Source organism: Hemiscyllium ocellatum, chromosome 3 (assembly GCF_020745735.1).
Source record: "Hemiscyllium ocellatum isolate sHemOce1 chromosome 3, sHemOce1.pat.X.cur, whole genome shotgun sequence".
Classification (NCBI taxonomy): domain Eukaryota; kingdom Metazoa; phylum Chordata; class Chondrichthyes; order Orectolobiformes; family Hemiscylliidae; genus Hemiscyllium; species Hemiscyllium ocellatum.
The window spans coordinates 144,937,893-144,957,520 of NC_083403.1; the positions used below are offsets into that span (position 1 = coordinate 144,937,893).

Genomic DNA, 19,628 nt, shown 5'->3' on the forward strand with positions numbered 1-19,628 from the left:
CCACACTGCAGCTCCAGGCCGGTACACACACACTGCAGCTCCAGGCCGGTACACACATACTGCAGATCCAGGCCGGTACACACATACTGCAGATCCAGGCCGGTACACACATACTGCAGCTCCAGGCCGGTACACACATACTGCAGCTCCAGGCCGGTACACACATACTGCAGCTCCAGGCCGGTACACCCACACTGCAGCTCCAGGCCGGTACACCCACACTGCAGCTCCAGGATAGTACACCCACACTGCAGCTCCAGGCCAGTACACCCACACTGCAGCTCCAGGCCAGTACACCCACACTGCAGCTCCAGGCCAGTACACCCACACTGCAGCTCCAGGCCAGTACACACATACTGCAGCTCCAGGCCAGTACACCCACACTGCGGCTCCAGGCCAGTACACACACACTGCGGCTCCAGGATAGTACACCCATGCTGCGGCTCCAGGCCAGTACACACATACTGCAGATCCAGGCCGGTACACACATACTGCAGCTCCAGGCCGGTACACACATACTGCAGCTCCAGGCCGGTACACCCACACTGCAGCTCCAGGCCGGTACACCCATACTGCAGCTCCAGGATAGTACACCCACACTGCAGCTCCAGGCCAGTACACCCACACTGCAGCTCCAGGCCAGTACACCCACACTGCAGCTCCAGGCCAGTACACCCACACTGCAGCTCCAGGCCAGTACACCCACACTGCAGCTCCAGGCCAGTACACACATACTGCAGCTCCAGGCCAGTACACCCACACTGCGGCTCCAGGCCAGTACACACATACTGCGGCTCCAGGATAGTACACCCATGCTGCGGCTCCAGGCCAGTACACACATACTGCAGATCCAGGCCGGTACACACATACTGCAGCTCCAGGCCGGTACACACACACTGCAGCTCCAGGCCGGTACACACACACTGCAGCTCCAGGCCGGTACACCCATACTGCAGCTCCAGGCCGGTACACCCATACTGCAGCTCCAGGATAGTACACCCACACTGCAGCTCCAGGCCAGTACACCCACACTGCAGCTCCAAGCCAGTACACACATACTGCAGCTCCAGGCCAGTACACACATACTGCAGCTCCAGGCCGGTACACCCATACTGCAGCTCCAGGATAGTACACCCACACTGCAGCTCCAGACTAGTATACCCACGCTGCAGCTCCAGGATAGTACACCCACACTGCAGCTCCAGGCCAGTACACCCACACTGCAGCTCCAGGCCAGTACACCCACACTGCAGCTCCAGGCTGGTACACACATACTGCAGCTCCAGGCCGGTACACCCATACTGCAGCTCCAGGCCGGTACACCCATACTGCAGCTCCAGGATAGTACACCCACACTGCAGCTCCAGGCCAGTACACACATACTGCAGCTCCAGGCTAGTACACCCATACTGCAGCTCCAGGCCAGTACACCCATACTGCAGTTCCAGGCCAGTACACACATACTGCAGCTCCAGGCCAGTACACACATACTGCAGCTCCAGGCCGGTACACCCATACTGCAGCTCCAGGCCAGTACACACATACTGCAGCTCCAGGCCAGTGCACCCACACTGCAGCTCCAGGCCGGTACACACATACTGCAGCTCCAGGCCGGTACACCCATACTGCAGCTCCAGGCCGGTACACCCATACTGCAGCTCCAGGCCGGTACACACATACTGCAGCTCCAGGCCGGTACACCCATACTGCAGCTCCAGGCCGGTACACCCATACTGCAGCTCCAGGATAGTACACCCACACTGCAGCTCCAGGCCAGTACACCCACACTGCAGCTCCAGGCCAGTACACACATACTGCAGCTCCAGGCCAGTACACACATACTGCAGCTCCAGGCCAGTACACACATACTGCAGCTCCAGGCCAGTACACCCATACTGCAGCTCCAGGCCAGTACACCCATACTGCAGTTCCAGGCCAGTACACACATACTGCAGCTCCAGGCCAGTACACACATACTGCAGCTCCAGGCCGGTACACCCATACTGCAGCTCCAGGATAGTACACCCACACTGCAGCTCCAGGCCAGTACACCCATACTGCAGCTCCAGGCCAGTACACACATACTGCAGCTCCAGGCCGGTACACCCATACTGCAGCTCCAGGATAGTACACCCACACTGCAGCTCCAGACTAGTATACCCACGCTGCAGCTCCAGGATAGTACACCCACACTGCAGCTCCCGGCCAGTACACCCACACTGCAGCTCCCGGCCAGTACACCCACACTGCAGCTCCAGGCTGGTACACACATACTGCAGCTCCAGGTCGGTACACCCACACTGCAGCTCCAGGCCGGTACACACATACTGCAGCTCCAGGCCAGTACACACATACTGCAGCTCCAGGCCAGTACACCCACACTGCAGCTCCAGGCCAGTACACCCACACTGCAGCTCCAGGCCAGTACACCCATACTGCAGCTCCAGGCCAGTACACCCATACTGCAGCTCCAGGCCAGTACACCCATACTGCAGCTCCAGGCCAGTACACCCATACTGCAGCTCCAGGCCAGTACACACATACTGCAGCTCCAGGCCGGTACACACATACTGCAGCTCCAGGCCGGTACACACATACTGCAGCTCCAGGCCGGTACACCCATACTGCAGCTCCAGGATAGTACACCCACACTGCAGCTCCAGGCCAGTACACACATACTGCAGCTCCAGGCCAGTACACCCATACTGCAGCTCCAGGATAGTACACCCACACTGCAGCTCCAGGCCAGTACACACGTACTGCAGCTCCAGGCCAGTACACCCGTACTGCAGCTCCAGGCCAGTACACCCGTACTGCAGCTCCAGGCCAGTACACCCGTACTGCAGCTCCAGGCCAGTACACCCGTACTGAAGCTCCAGGCCAGTACACCCGTACTGAAGCTCCAGGCCAGTACACCCATACTGAAGCTCCAGGCCAGTACACCCACACTGCAGCTCCAGGCCAGTACACCCATACTGCAGCTCCAGGCCAGTACACCCATACTGCAGCTCCAGTCCAGTACACCCATACTGCAGCTCCAGTCCAGTACACCCATACTGCAGCTCCAGGCCGGTACATCCATACTGCAGCTCCTGGCCGGTACACCCATACTGCAGCTCCAGTCCAGTACACCCATACTGCAGCTCCAGGCCGGTACACCCATACTGCAGCTCCAGGATAGTACACCCACACTTCAGCTCCAGGCCAGTACACCCACACTTCAGCTCCAGACTAGTACACCCACGCTGCAGCTCCAGGCCAGTACACCCGTACTGCAGCTCCAGGCCAGTACACCCGTACTGCAGCTCCAGGCCAGTACACCCACACTGCAGCTCCAGGCCAGTACACCCATACTGCAGCTCCAGGCCAGTACACCCATACTGCAGCTCCAGGCCAGTACACCCATACTGCAGCTCCAGGCCAGTACACCCATACTGCAGCTCCAGGCCAGTACACACATACTGCAGCTCCAGGCCGGTACACACATACTGCAGCTCCAGGCCGGTACACACATACTGCAGCTCCAGGCCGGTACACCCATACTGCAGCTCCAGGATAGTACACCCACACTGCAGCTCCAGGCCAGTACACACATACTGCAGCTCCAGGCCAGTACACCCATACTGCAGCTCCAGGATAGTACACCCACACTGCAGCTCCAGGCCAGTACACACGTACTGCAGCTCCAGGCCAGTACACCCGTACTGCAGCTCCAGGCCAGTACACCCGTACTGCAGCTCCAGGCCAGTACACCCGTACTGCAGCTCCAGGCCAGTACACCCGTACTGAAGCTCCAGGCCAGTACACCCGTACTGAAGCTCCAGGCCAGTACACCCATACTGAAGCTCCAGGCCAGTACACCCACACTGCAGCTCCAGGCCAGTACACCCATACTGCAGCTCCAGGCCAGTACACCCATACTGCAGCTCCAGTCCAGTACACCCATACTGCAGCTCCAGTCCAGTACACCCATACTGCAGCTCCAGGCCGGTACATCCATACTGCAGCTCCTGGCCGGTACACCCATACTGCAGCTCCAGTCCAGTACACCCATACTGCAGCTCCAGGCCGGTACACCCATACTGCAGCTCCAGGATAGTACACCCACACTTCAGCTCCAGGCCAGTACACCCACACTTCAGCTCCAGACTAGTACACCCACGCTGCAGCTCCAGGCCAGTACACCCGTACTGCAGCTCCAGGCCAGTACACCCGTACTGCAGCTCCAGGCCAGTACACCCGTACTGCAGCTCCAGGCCAGTACACCCATACTGCAGATATCTTTGTGACATCCTTAAATACAGGGGAAGTGCCGGAGGACTGGAGGGTTGCTCATGTTGTCCCCCTGTACAAGAAGGGTAGTAGGGATATTCCAGGTAACTACAGACCAGTGCGCCTGACGTTGGTGGTGGGGAAGTTGCTGGAGAGGGTACTGAGGGATAAGATCTATTTATATTTAGAAAAGAATGAGCTTATCAGTGATAGACAACATGGTTTTGTGCAGGGGAGATCGTGCCTTACCAACTTAATAGATTCTTCGAGGAAATAACCAAGTTGATAGATGAAGGAAGGGCTGTTGATGTCATATACATGGACTTTAGTAAGGTGTTTGACAAGGTTCCCCATGGTAGACTAATGGAGAAAGTGAAGTGACATGGTGTGCAGGGTGTTTTAGCTAGGTGGATAAAGAACTGGTTGAGTCACAGGAGACAGAGAGTAGTAGTTGAAGGGAGTTTCTCGAAATGGAGAAAGGCGACCAGTGGTGTTCCACAGGGATCAGTGTTGGGGTCACTGTTGTTTGTGATATACATAAATGATCTGGAAGTGGGCACTGTTGGTATGTTCAGCAAATTTGCAGATGACTCGAAGATTGGTGAAGTAGCAGAAAGCATAAGGGACTGTCAGAGACTACAGGAGGATATAGATAGACTGGAGAGTTGGGCGGAAAAGTGGCAGATGGTTTTCAATCCAGACAAATGTGAGGTGATGCATTTAGGCAAGTCTAATTCTCGAGCGGATTATACAATGAATGGAAGAGCCTTGGGAAAAGTTGATGGGCAGAGAGATCTGGGAGTGCAGGTCCATTGTACCCTGAAGGTTGCTGCGCAGGTGGATAGAGTGATCAAGAAGGCATATGGTATGTTTGTCTTCATCGGACGGGGTATTGAGTATAAGAGCTGGCAAGTCATGTCCACATTGTACAAGACATTGGTTCGGCCGCATTTAGAATACTGTGTACAGTTCTGGTCTCCAGATTACTAAAAGGATGTGGACGCTTTGGAGAGGGTGCAGAGAAGGTTAACGAGGATGTTGCCTGGTATGGAAGGTGCTGGCTATGAAGAGAGGTTGAGTAGGTTAGGATTGTTTTCATTAGAAAAAAGGAGATTGAGGGGGAACCTGATTGAGGTCTACAAAATCATGAAGGATATAGACAGGGTGAATAGAGACAAGCTTTTTCCCAGGGTGAAGGATTAAATAACGAGAAGTCATGCTTTCAAGGTGAGAGGTGGAAAGTTTAAGGGCAATACACGCTGCAAGCACTTCACACAGAGGGTGGTGGGCGTTTGGAGCGCGTTGCCAGCAGGGGTGGTAGAGGCAGGCATGGTAGATTCACTTAAGCTGCGTCTGGACAGATGCATGAGTAGGTGGGGAGCAGAGGGATACAGATGCTTAGGAATTGACCGACAGGTTTAGACAGTACATTTGGATCAGCTCAGGATTGGAGGGCCGAAGGGCCTGTTCCTGGGCTAAAAATGTTCTTTGTTCTTTGTTAGTAGAGTCAGCTTGAGACAGGAGGCTATTGTTATAGATGGAATAGCTAAATATCTATCATGACAGGTTAGTCTGGAATGGAAGATCACTGTAAGGGAGTTGGAATAAATATCTAACTGACATTAGAATAACATTAAGTAGAATGTACAACTAAAGAGATAATGGGAACTAACATCACTGGTTTATTGTGTAGCTAGACTGAGGTACTTTGATTAATACAGTTGGACATGCTGATAAACTAACAGAATCATGATAAAAAAAATATAAAAACCACGGACCCTGAGGTTCGGGGACATTCGAGAATCCGCTTTCTCGGTCACGGTTTTTTGTTTGCAAATAAAAGAGCTACTTCTTGAAGAACTCTCTGCGTCTCCTGGTGATTCTCTATACTTTCTCAACAACAAATTTGGTGCAGAGACCTACCTGGACAGAGGGCGGCAGTAACAGGGCACTTCTCGGTCCACCAGGGGCACTCCCGAGACTGACAGAATAAGGGTACCCAACAAAAAAAGGTTAGCATTTTTGCTGTGAATCCGGACTATTTTCTGTTGGCTTGGAGTTGTCCTTGGGGACTCGGATGTGCAGGAACCTGCCGGAGGGTCTCTACGATCCAAGATCCAAAGGCGAGGGGTAAATTGCGGCTGAAGAAGACGTGGAGAATAAGTCAAGAAAACTGCGCAGTGGTATAACGGGTGAGTAAGAGTAGAACGTAGCAATTGTCTGAGTAAAAGGTCCACATGCTGTATACAAGACATTATAGATAGATAGGGCAGAAATGTAAGACCCTATAGGGCAGAATAAGGGGAAGCTGTTTTACTGTAAGCGCTGATAGACCTGTTTAGAAAGCCGACAAAATGGTAGTGGATGGTTAAAAGTAAAGTAGCAGAGAATAATCATAGTGTTACTAGACTGTTAAATGTTTTAGATAAGGCCCTGGCTGAAGAGATTGGTGTGTGTGTGTGTGTGTGTGTGATCTGATTTGTATGTATTATTGTTTGTTGGTGGTTAAATGTTTGTGTTATGTTTCCCTGCAGCTTGAGATCCAGGTTATTTTGATTTTATTTTGCACTGTAAGAATTTGAGAGTTTTTTCTGAGAGAGAAATTTCTCAAGAAACTGTTAGTGATTGATACATTTTGAAGGTGCAGTGTTAGGTTGGTTTCTTGTGTATTAAGGCAACTCCCTCATACTATGTTGCCCCTATACCTTATAACTCGACCACCTGTACTCAATGGCGTTTGTAGCACTCTAGCTGACCTCTAAACCCGGGTGATTCATCAACTTACAGGCAATCCCATTGCCCCTTTTGGTGGCTCCTACTTCAGGTCTCTATGTTCGACCAGCAGGATGACATGGGCAGGCACCAACTCCAACGATGGTGTGGTCCACCAGGAAGACTAATTACACATTCTCCGTGGCTGCTTTCAGGATACAGGAAGGGTTGAGTTTTGAATGCTTTCAGCGAAATGGCTCCACACCAGTAGGCTATTTTAAGAGTCTTTGTGGGAATACGATTGAACTAGAAGTAGACACCACATTTGGGACTGTTTTAAATTCCCAACGCATCCCACTGGCAGATACTTGGTGACCGTGTGGTAAGAAAGGAGGGTTGCACCCAACGCTGCCGCTGACTGGAGTGGCAGCTGTGCCCGCATAATGCTCCTACACGAGGTAGTTATATCGCCACACACACAGCTTGATGCTACATCACAGTCAGCTTTGTGCTGAACTCAGCGACGGTATGTCCCTGATCTGACGATTCGGATTGATAGCGGACGACAGCCAAGAGGTATTCCTAATGAGATTGCCGCGGGCTGGGGGGCTGTCATGCCAGTGATAGGGGTTAGTAAGAATGCTGAATGGATTAATTACATTTGTTACAAACAGCAGAGATTTATCAATTATACTGATGATGCCCTCGGGAGAACAATTGGATGCTAGTACCAAAATGACATGGCAAAACAGAGAGGCTTTAGATTGGATACTGGCAGAAAAAGGAGGGGTTTGTGTGATGTTTGGGGGACATTGCTGTACCTTTACACCTAACAACACTAGCCCTGGGGGATGTTTTACTAAAGCAATGGAAAAACTAAAGAATCTAAGACTGGAGCTAAAAGACAAATGCGGGGTTTGGTCATCAGACTTTTGATTGGCTGAATAATACATTAGAGTCTTGGGAAGTATGGTTTGTTAAGATTGGTCTTAGTGTAGGTGCAATGTTGCTTGTTGTCGCCTTTGTCTTTTGTTGTGCTTTATCTTTTATTACATTCTTTTTAGTTCACGTCAGTACATGGCAATTTGTGGTCATTTCAACTACCCCAGGAAGTGCTTACTCCTCTGATGGAACCCCACCGCTCTATTATTATGATCTGACAACCGCCACGGTGCAAGGAATATGTCCATGTGGGGACTTCAATGATACTTCTGCAGAATACACGGGTCCTAGATTGTGAGGGATCTTGGGTCTTTTTTCCTGTTCTGGTTATTGGAGGACAAGTCTTTGGCCCAAGGGACCCCAGGAATGGAGGAAGAACTCTAAGTCTCAGACTCCAAAAATTATTTAGTCCTAATTGGGGCCTACATTGTTTGTATTGGGTACAAGAGAGGCTGAGCTTATTGTCTTCTTTCTCTAGGTGAGACCAGTAGGTCTCAAAGGGGGGAATATGGAAAATAAAGAACATGAAAGCATGGGAAGGGTTAAAGCATGAAGATTACTGGCAATCTGTGCCTATGGAAGGCAGGACGGGATAAGAATAGTGTAATGCTCTTACATCAATTAGCAGAGTAAGGTTAAGGCTGAAAGGACACTATGGTGAGATGAGACAACACAAGTAATAAAGCAGGTTTCTCTGTTAAGTGTTATTATGACAGGATTGGGACCATAAATATTTGGGACATGACATTAAAATATCTAATTAATAGTTAGTAGACTCAACTTGAGACAGGAGAAAATTTTAATAGATGGAATAGCTAAATACCCATCATGACAGGTTAGTCTGGAATGGAAGATCACTGTAAGAGAGTTAGCAATAAATATCAAACTGTGACATTAGAATAACATTAAGTTGAATGTACAACTAAAGACATAATGCGAACTAACACTATTGTTTTATTGTGTAGCTAGAGTGAGGTACTTTGATTATAGAGTTGGACATGCAGCTAAGTTAACAGAAACATGATAAAAACAATATTAAAAACCATGGACCCTGAGACTCGTGGGCATTCGAGAGTCCGCTTTCTTAGTGTCACAGTTTTTTGTTTGCAAATACAAGACCTACTTCTTGAAGAACTCGGTCTCCTGGTGATTCTCTAAAGTTTCTCCAAAACAACTGCGGCTCCAGGCCAGTACACCCATACTGCGGCTCCAGGTCAGTACACCCACACTGCGGCTCCAGGCCAGTACACCCACACTGCGGCTCCAGGCCAGTACACCCACACTGCAGCTCCAGGATAGTACAATCATACTGCAGCTCCAGGCCGGTACACCGATACTGCAGCTCCAGGCCAGTACACCCACACTGCAGATCCAGGCCAGTACACCCACACTGCAGATCCAGGCCAGTACACCCACACTGCGGCTCCAGGATAGTACACCCACACTGCGGCTCCAGGCCAGTACACCCATACTGCGGCTCCAGGCCAGTACACCCATACTGCGGCTCCAGGCCAGTACACCCATACTGCGGCTCCAGGATAGTACACCCATACTGCGGCTCCAGGCCAGTACACCCACACTGCGGCTCCAGGCCAGTACACCCACACTGCGGCTCCAGGCCAGTACACCCACACTGCGGCTCCAGGCCAGTACACCCACACTGCGGCTCCAGGCCAGTACACCCACACTGCGGCTCCAGGCCAGTACACCCACACTGCGGCTCCAGGCCAGTACACCCACACTGCGGCTCCAGGCCAGTACACCCACACTGCGGCTCCAGGCCAGTACACCCACACTGCGGCTCCAGGCCAGTACACCCACACTGCGGCTCCAAGCCAGTACACCCACACTGCGGCTCCAGGCCAGTACACCCATACTGCGGCTCCAGGCCGGTACACCCATACTCCGGCTCCAGGCCAGTACACCCATACTGCAGCTCCAGGCCAGTACACCCACACTGCAGCTCCAGGTCAGTACACCCACACTGCAGCTCCAGGATAGTACACCCACACTGCAGCTCCACGATAGTACAATCAAACTGCAGCTCCAAGCCAGTACACCCATACTGCGGCTCCAGGCCAGTACACCCATACTGCGGCTCCAGGCCAGTACACCCATACTGCAACTCCAGGCCAGTACACCCATACTGCGGCTCCAGGCCAGTACACCCACACTGAGGCTCCAGGCCAGTACACCCATACTGCGGCTCCCGGCCAGTACACCCATACTGCAACTCCAGGCCAGTACACCCATACTGCGGCTCCAGGCCGGTACACCCACACTGCAGCTCCAGGATAGTACACCCACACTGCAGCTCCAGGATAGTACAATCAAACTGCAGCTCCAAGCCAGTACACCCATACTGCGGCTCCAGGCCAGTACACCCATACTGCGGCTCCAGGCCAGTACACCCATACTGCAACTCCAGGCCAGTACACCCATACTGCGGCTCCAGGCCAGTACACCCACACTGAGGCTCCAGGCCAGTACACCCATACTGCGGCTCCCGGCCAGTACACCCATACTGCAACTCCAGGCCAGTACACCCATACTGCGGCTCCAGGCCGGTACACCCACACTGAGGCTCCAGGCCGGTACACCCATACTGCGGCTCCCGGCCAGTACACCCATACTCCAGCTCCAGGCCAGTACACCCATACTGCAGCTCCAGGTCAGTACACCCACACTGCAGCTCCAGGCCAGTACACCCACACTGCAGCTCCAGGATAGTACAATCATACTGCAGCTCCAAGCCAGTACACCCATACTGCGCCTCCAGACCAGTACACCCATACTGCAGCTCCAGGCCAGTACACCCATACTGCAGCTCCAGGCCGGTACACCCATACTGCGGCTCCAGGCCGGTACACCCACACTGAGGCTCCAGGCCAGTACACCCATACTGCGGCTCCCGGCCAGTACACCCATACTGCAGCTCCAGGCCAGTACACCCACACTGCAGCTCCAGGCCAGTACACCCATACTGCGGCTCCAGGCCAGTACACCCATACTGCAACTCCAGGCCAGTACACCCATACTGCGGCTCCAGGCCAGTACACCCACACTGAGGCTCCAGGCCAGTACACCCATACTGCGGCTCCCGGCCAGTACACCCATACTGCAACTCCAGGCCAGTACACCCATACTGCGGCTCCAGGCCGGTACACCCACACTGCAGCTCCAGGATAGTACACCCACACTGCAGCTCCAGGATAGTACAATCAAACTGCAGCTCCAAGCCAGTACACCCATACTGCGGCTCCAGGCCAGTACACCCATACTGCGGCTCCAGGCCAGTACACCCATACTGCAACTCCAGGCCAGTACACCCATACTGCGGCTCCAGGCCAGTACACCCACACTGAGGCTCCAGGCCAGTACACCCATACTGCGGCTCCCGGCCAGTACACCCATACTGCAACTCCAGGCCAGTACACCCATACTGCGGCTCCAGGCCGGTACACCCACACTGAGGCTCCAGGCCGGTACACCCATACTGCGGCTCCCGGCCAGTACACCCATACTCCAGCTCCAGGCCAGTACACCCATACTGCAGCTCCAGGTCAGTACACCCACACTGCAGCTCCAGGCCAGTACACCCACACTGCAGCTCCAGGATAGTACAATCATACTGCAGCTCCAAGCCAGTACACCCATACTGCGCCTCCAGACCAGTACACCCATACTGCAGCTCCAGGCCGGTACACCCATACTGCAACTCCAGGCCGGTACACCCATACTGCGGCTCCAGGCCGGTACACCCACACTGAGGCTCCAGGCCAGTACACCCATACTGCGGCTCCCGGCCAGTACACCCATACTGCAGCTCCAGGCCAGTACACCCACACTGCAGCTCCAGGCCAGTACACCCACACTGCGGCTCCAGGCCAGTACACCCACACTGCGGCTCCAGGCCAGTACACACACACTGCGGCTCCAGGCCAGTACACACATAATGCGGCTCCAGGGCAGTACACACATAATGCGGCTCCAGGGCAGTACACCCATACTGCAGCTCCAGGCCAGTACACCCATACTGCAGCTCCAGGATAGTACACCCATACTGCAGCTCCAGGATAGTACACCCATACTGCAGCTCCAGGCCAGTACACCCATACTGCAGCTCCAGGCCAGTACACCCATACTGCAGCTCCAGGCCAGTACACCCATACTGCAGCTCCAGGCCAGTACACCCACACTGCAGTTCCAGGCCAGTACACACACACTGCAGTTCCAGGCCAGTACACACACACTGCGGCTCCAGGCCAGTACACACATAATGCGGCTCCAGGGCAGTACACCCATACTGCAGCTCCAGGCCAGTACACCCATACTGCAGCTCCAGGATAGTACACCCATACTGCAGCTCCAGGATAGTACACACATACTGCAGCTCCAGGCCAGTACACCCATACTGCAGCTCCAGGCCAGTACACCCATACTGCAGCTCCAGGCCAGTACACCCATACTGCAGCTCCAGGCCAGTACACCCATACTGCAGCTCCAGGCCAGTACACCCATACTGCAGCTCCAGGCCAGTACACCCATACTGCAGCTCCAGGCCAGTACACCCATACTGCAGCTCCAGGCCAGTACACCCATACTGCAGCTCCAGGCCAGTACACCCATACTGCAGCTCCAGGCCAGTACACCCATACTGCAGCTCCAGGATAGTACACGCACACTGCAGCTCCAGGATAGTACACCCATACTGCAGCTCCAGGATAGTACACCCATACTGCAGCTCCAGGCCAGTACACCCATACTGCAGCTCCAGGATAGTACACCCATACTGCAGCTCCAGGCCAGTACACCCATACTGCAGCTCCAGGCCTGTACACCCACACTGCAGCTCCAGGCCAGTACACCCATACTGCAGCTCCAGGCTAGTTCAACATGCCCAAATCTGCTGGGGTACCTCACCCATCCTTTGCAACAACCTTGTTACTGCTACATATTTACTGTCCTGGAGTTTCGTAATCAGTCTTTGTGGTTCTGCAGAAGCATATTGGAGTCTGCAGTGAATGAAGTTTAAAATCACACAACACCAGGTTATAGTCCGACAGGTCCAACAGCACTCCAATAGCTAGTGCTTCCAAATAAACCTGTTGACTATAATCTGGTGTCATGTGATATTTAACTTTGTACACCCCAGTCCAACACTGGCATCTTCAAATCATGGCAGTCAATGAAGATGGTTTTGTGAAAGCATTTGATCAATTGATTTCAAATACTGAGGCATTTTTACCATTATTAATACATTCAGTTTTTCATTTGAGAGTTGTGTAGGGTTTATGTCAGCCGCATATAATACGAAAATGTTGAGGCAACAAACCCACTGACTTTATTATAGAATGCATTGCTGAAGCAAGTCATATTTGCTCATGAAACTGATGTTTCTATACACAAATAATTCGTTCCAGTTTCCACATCATTCTATATGCTCCAACCAATAAGATTAATGTGAAAATGCATTAAAATCACAGAAAAAACAAATAAGCATTAAATGAAGTCAACTCTAAACATGAGTGAATTTTATTGATCTACATTAATTCTTTTTACTTATTCCTTAATAAAACATAGACAGTCGGTTTGTGAAACATATTAGATTAGACTTACAGTATGGAAACAGGCCCTTCGGCCCAACAAGTCCACACCGACCCGCCGAAGCGCAACCCACCCATACCCCTACATTTACCCCTTACCTAACACTACGGGCAATTTAGCTTGGCCAATTCACCTGACCCGCACATCTTTGGACTGTGGGAGGAAACCGGAGCACCCGGAGGAAACCCACGCAGACACGGGGAGAAATCAATTCCAAGCCCCTGAGACCCTTTTGGGTGAGGACATTTCTGGACCGTGTTCTGCCAGGAAACCAGCAACCAGAAGGAAAAAAAAATCAGTAAAACTAGTGACTGAGATATTTTGATCTGATTTCCCACGTATACATCAAATTGGAAATTTCCGAGTTTTAGGATTCTTTTTTATTCGTTTTTCCCTTTGGGAAATTAAACACAGGTTGACACAAACCCAAAGTGTGGGATTTCCCTTCCCGAGAAGTGGCAGGGGCAGGTGGTGGAAAAGGTAAACACTTGGAGATTGGGATTGGAAATCCTGACGCCTTCCTATCAAGTTGCTAATTAAATTCTGGGCAGGAATGTCTATGGCCAACCTGTTGTAACTGGACACCAATTAAAGCCCTCAAGTGGCCAATCAACAGTCACTTCAGAGTCTAAAGTAGTTGACTATTTTTGCTGATGGAGGTAGAGGTGAGGAAGTTATTCAACTTTAAAGGCCTCTGGCCAACCCCCAATACTTTAAGCAAATTTTAATCTATTAACAATGTATTTTACAAACAGAAATGTCCTATTTACTTAAGATTAACACAACATGTTTCAGAATTTGTTTGTCACCAATATGGTGCATTGGGTCACATGCAACTGCTGAATTGCAGCCTGAGATTTTATCTATTAACACATTATCTAGTTACCATTCACAAAAATATTACAATTCTTTCCTTTCAACATCTTTATAGTGGTATAGTTAGAAATTGAACTCTCTATAGAATTTTCAGAAAGAAAGCAATTATAGATTTTTCTTTTGAGAAAAGACAGTCATAGAGTCACAGCAGTTAATTTCTCAAACATAACCATATTTCAAAACTATACAAGATTGTATTCTACAGAAGGCAAATTTTTGTTACCCGTTGTCTCCAAATGTTTTATTAACCTGGGAATCATAGTGTAAAACAGAACCAATATAACACTGGCTGACACTGGGCTGTAAGACCAGTAGGCAGAGTAATGTATCTTTGTTGTCCCTGATTATTTGCTATGAAAAAGTTCTAACAAGAGTGCATTATCAATCATAAATCTCTAAGCATAGACCATCAGCTTACTGAACAAATGAAACATAACTTTTCCAGACCACAAACAATATGAATCTGTATATCAGTCTAATTTTAAAATATACTGTTAAGTAGACAGAGTTCATTTTGCAGTGAAATAAACAAAAGTGTATAGATGGCCATGGTTATATGAATTCAACTCTCTGAGGAAATGTCATAAACCCCTGAGTGTGAAGCTCCAGCAGATTTATATCTGGACTTGAAGACAAACATCCGCATTATCACAAAGGGATAAAATACATAATCCATTACTATAAGGTGACAAGATTGTATATGGAAATAGAATACCACATTATGAAAATACTGTGTCTTCTAACATATATCATTTCATTCATTCATTTGAGCTCTGCCCAAAGGCAAGCCATTGGCTCATTGCCTGCCAAAGGTGCATCCTGAGCTGTCTTCTTGGCAGCTGTTGTCAGTGGTTATTTGCATCTTACCAATTGAGCTACCTAGCTCCTCCATAACATGTCCTGTACTAGCTTAATGTCATGTCCAATGAATACCTAGCTCCTTCAAAATTAACCCCACTATAGACATATGTGAGAACAAATGCAGGTTAAAAATGTATCAATGTGAAACAACACTGTCTGTGTTTCATTACATTTGTGATAAAATGAAATTTTCATACAATTTATTCTTAGTTAAAAATCCAATATCCTTGAAGTTTGTAATGCAGAAATCTAAAAGCATTGTTGTTCATTGGCCTACCTTAAATTTGGCTGCTAGCTGTTCTGTGGCTTCTTGCTCCTTCTTCAGATCTTCCATCATTTTTTCTTTCTCTTCTAACAATTTCTGTTTCTCTTCTGCCACCAAATTATGATCATCTTGGATTGCTACCTTTTCTTTTTCTAATGTCTCTTTTTGTTCTTTGAGATAATTTTCCATGTCTTTCTCAATGTTATCTTCAATCTCCTCTCCTTCTTCTGTTATCTCTTCACCCTCCAGAATGATTTTCCTTTGGCTTTTTCTTCTTTTTTTGCTCAACATTCCTCTTCTCTCCAACTGGGCCTTCAATCGTGCAATCTCTTCTTGAAATTCTCTCAACAAAGCATCTTTGGGGTCTTCATTAATCCTTGGCTTGTTTTTAATGTTCTTGGTTCTGTTGGCATACCTCAATGTTATTAAGCTCTCTTCATAGTTGCATGATGCTGGGCCAATAGTGGCCACCATAATTGTCTTTGCATTACCACCTAAAGAGTCTTCCAATAGGCGGGTTAGTTTCGAGTCTCTGTAAGGAATGTGAGTACTCTTGCCATCCACCAGTGCTGATATTACATTACCCAAAGCAGAAAGAGAAAGATTGATTTTAGTAGCTTCTTTCAAACGCTCTCCCTGGACTCCAGTTTTGCTCTGCCGCTCACTACCAGCAAGATCAACCAGATTCAACTTGCCCACTCTGATGTGATTTTCACCGTCCAGTCCAAGTTCACTGCACTCCACAGTAACAACAAAAATGGCATGAGATCGTGAGCTGTATTCATTCATATTGGTAGATGCCACTGATCTAGTCTGGTTTCCAACATTCATTACATGTTCTATTTCCTTGACATTTTTAGTTACGAATGATGATAGGTCTGTAAATTAAGAGTCAAAACATTTGACCATATTCCACTATGTATTATAAAACATCCACTTCTATAAATTGCACAGTTTCCCCATTTAAATTAAAAAGAGTTTGTGCTACTCACAATAGAGAAACATGCTCTTACAGGCCTCGCTTACTTTTCATGGTTTATGTTGTGTGTCAACAAAGGAGCCTTTTAATGGTATCCCCTCCCTGCAAAACAACACTATTTCACATTGAAGCTTTCACTGATGGACACTCAAAGCAAACCAAAATATTTACTTGGCACTTTGCAGAAATAAACTTCAGACTGAAAAGTGCCCAAATTGAAGATTTATTTGTATAAATTCTTCTAGATATTTAAGTTGATCTGTAGTAAAATGAATCAAGACTTTTCTGAAGTCTTGGAGTGCAGGTTCATAGCTCCTTGAAAGTGGAGTCACAGGTAGATAGGATAGCGAAGAAGGCGTTTGGTACGCTTTCCTTTATTGGTCAGAGTATTGAGTACTGGAATTGGGAGGTCATGTTGTAGCTGTACAGGACATTGGTTAGGCCATTGTTGGAATATTGCATGCAATTCTGGTCTCCTTCCTATCGGAAAGATGTTGTGAAACTTGAAAGGGTTCAGAAAAGATTTACAAGGATGTTGCCAGGGTTGGAGGATTTGAGCTACAGGGAGAGGCTGAACAGGCTGGGGCTGTTTTCCCTGGAGTGTCGGAGACTGAGGGGTGATCTTATAGAGGTTTACAAAATTATGAGGGGCATGGCTGGATAAATAGACAAAGTCTTTTCCCTGGGGTGGGAGAGTCCAGAATTAGAGGGCATAGGTTTAGGGTGAGAGGGGAAAGATATAAAAGAGACGTAAAGGGCAATTTTTTCACACAGAGGGTGGTGCATGTATGGAATGAGCTGCCAGGGGAAGTGTTGGAGACTAGTACAATTGCAACATTTAAGAGGCATTTGGATGGGTATATGAATAGGAAGGGTTTGGAGGGATATGGGCCGGGTGCTGGCAGGTGGGACTAGATTGGGTTGGGATATCTGGTTGGCATGGACGGGTTGGACCAACGGCTCTTTTCCATGCTGTACATCTCTATGACTCTAAGTATAATTTTCAGAAGAAAGGCTTCTCCAAATGTATGCATAATTAAATGAGACTGTAAATTTTTAGAATATGTACATCAGTTAGATGAGGGCATGGATGAAGTTAGGGTTGAAAGATGTTTAGGTAATACCAAAGTAAGTTTCATCAAACTCTGTTTTTCACTAAGGAACTGATTTCACTTTTCAATTGATATACAATTTTGTTCTGGCCAGTGAATCATTCTATCAATCTGTCACGAATTTGTGAAACATGAACATGTTGTGTGGGTCCATTCCACACTAGAATAAATCGACATGAGCCCAAGTCACCCGTAAATACCGCTAGCAATCTGCCAAGTAAAGAATGGGCCAGTGTTGGGCTTCTTTAATCTAAGGCCTTGGCATGGTCGATGGAGCAGTGTACTGGAATCCCAGAGAGAAATGTACATAGGAGAATATGAAGCAAAGAAAAGGGAATTCAAATCTCAGTTTAACGGAGGTTAGTTGAGCCATTATTCAAACTACTGGACAGTTCTATCAATTACTGGAATGTTTTGTTGGAGACAATGAGCCAATGCCGATTCATAATGACATCAGCATTTTGTTGAGGGCATCAAAGACCAATATTGCAGAGTCTAGTTGGCAGGAAATGACAGTGGTGAATACCAACTTATTCAATTGTATTTTTCAGCTGATTCATGGCTGAGGTAACAGGCTGAGCTAAAAGTATATTCTGGTGTTTATCGCTGTGCTAAGAGGTTGGACATCATCCAAATATAATTACTTACAGGTCCTCTGACCCACCAGATGCTGGAGTCATTTTCTTTCTTTCGTTTTATTACCATGTGTCTTTGAGAGAGATATGTCCATCAATGATAAAGCAAAAATCTGCAAAACTGCAGCTAAAAAAAACTGTTGACTCAGGACTTCAGGATTGTCCTGAAGCAAAAAAAATTATTAATATTTAAGAGTAGAATTATTGATTTGATTTTCAACTTCTTAACAAAACATCAATTGTTTGATGATACTGACTCCTCCCCCCCCCCTCCCAGGTCCTTGTGGAGAAAACAAACAGATACACTGGCCTCCATCACAACCTGGAAAACAGGCTCCTTTTCAAATCTTCACACATTTAATCACTTGTCGCGTTTTTAATTCTTTAAATAAAACAGTTATTTGATTCACAATGTTAAAGAGGCCGCCTCTTCCTTTACCTTTAATGTAAACCCCAGTTTCTGGTTTTTCTTTCAGCTCCAGCTTTTTGTTCTCATCTTTGTTGAGGAGATCCCGGATCTCCTCCTGGTAAATCTCTAGGTAGGAAGCCCTCACCAGGTACTGCTGGTCCTGGGACCGCGAGATATGAGTGAAGATGTGTTCGAATGAGTTGGGGATGATGCCTCTTTTCTCCGGCTCGGCCCACACCCCCTGCATGGTGTAGGTTTTGCCGGTGCCTGTCTGTCCATAAGCGAACACGGTGCCATTGAATCCCTGCAGCACTGAGTCTACCAGAGGGCGGACTGTCTCATCATAGAGCTCACTCTGCCGGCAGCTGCTCTCATAGACCGCATCAAACCTGAAGCTCTTGGCCAGCTCGGTGGGACTGCCTTTGGGGTTTCGGATAGACACCTGTCCCAGGTTCACATCCATCTCCACAATCCGCTCACATCCAGCCGCCTCTTCCTTCCCGTTCATCGGGCGGCACCTAACCACCACCTTCACCGACTCAGAAACCTTCGCCTTGGACATTTTCTGCTGTTTGGTGTCTTTGCTCAGAATGCGGTCTCCCTCAGCCTGACACCTTTCACTGGTTGTATTGTCTCTGCAATAAAACAACGTACCCGTTCCGCATCATCACACTCAGAGCTGCAGCCTGCACCTTACAATCCCCTCACCGAGATCCCCTTTACTCAGGCACCGAGGATGCAGAGCAGAGAGTCGCTGCCTGTGACCTTCTCCCATTTGCAGCTGACAACGCCTTTGTCATTTGGATGCTGCAGGTTTGTGTGATCTCAGGCTCTGGGTTGGAGCTGGGACTGACTGAAGCGGCGCGACTTCTCTGAGCTCCACAGGAGGACGCCCCAAAGCTGCTGAGCATCCTCAGGCAAACAGAGCCCGCCCAGAACAAGCGGCCCTCCGCCTGGA

The 19,628-nt window shown here is 49.1% G+C and overlaps 1 protein-coding gene across 3 annotated transcripts in view; it reads right to left on the reverse strand.

Annotated features, from left to right (window-relative positions):
- The window catches only part of LOC132808220 (kinesin-like protein KIF3C), a 226,678-nt gene extending 207,418 nt beyond the window's left edge, over positions 1 to 19,260 (reverse strand). For all 3 annotated transcript variants that reach the window (XM_060822062.1, XM_060822056.1, XM_060822051.1), the window contains exons 1-2: positions 18,701 to 19,260; positions 15,548 to 16,413 (exon numbers count right to left, since the gene is read on the reverse strand). In XM_060822062.1, coding sequence (XP_060678045.1) covers positions 15,548 to 16,413; positions 18,701 to 19,232 — 1,398 coding nt within the window. In that variant the 5' untranslated portion in view covers positions 19,233 to 19,260. The remainder of the gene's footprint in view (positions 1 to 15,547; positions 16,414 to 18,700) is intronic.
- Positions 19,261 to 19,628: the final 368 nt, after the last annotated feature.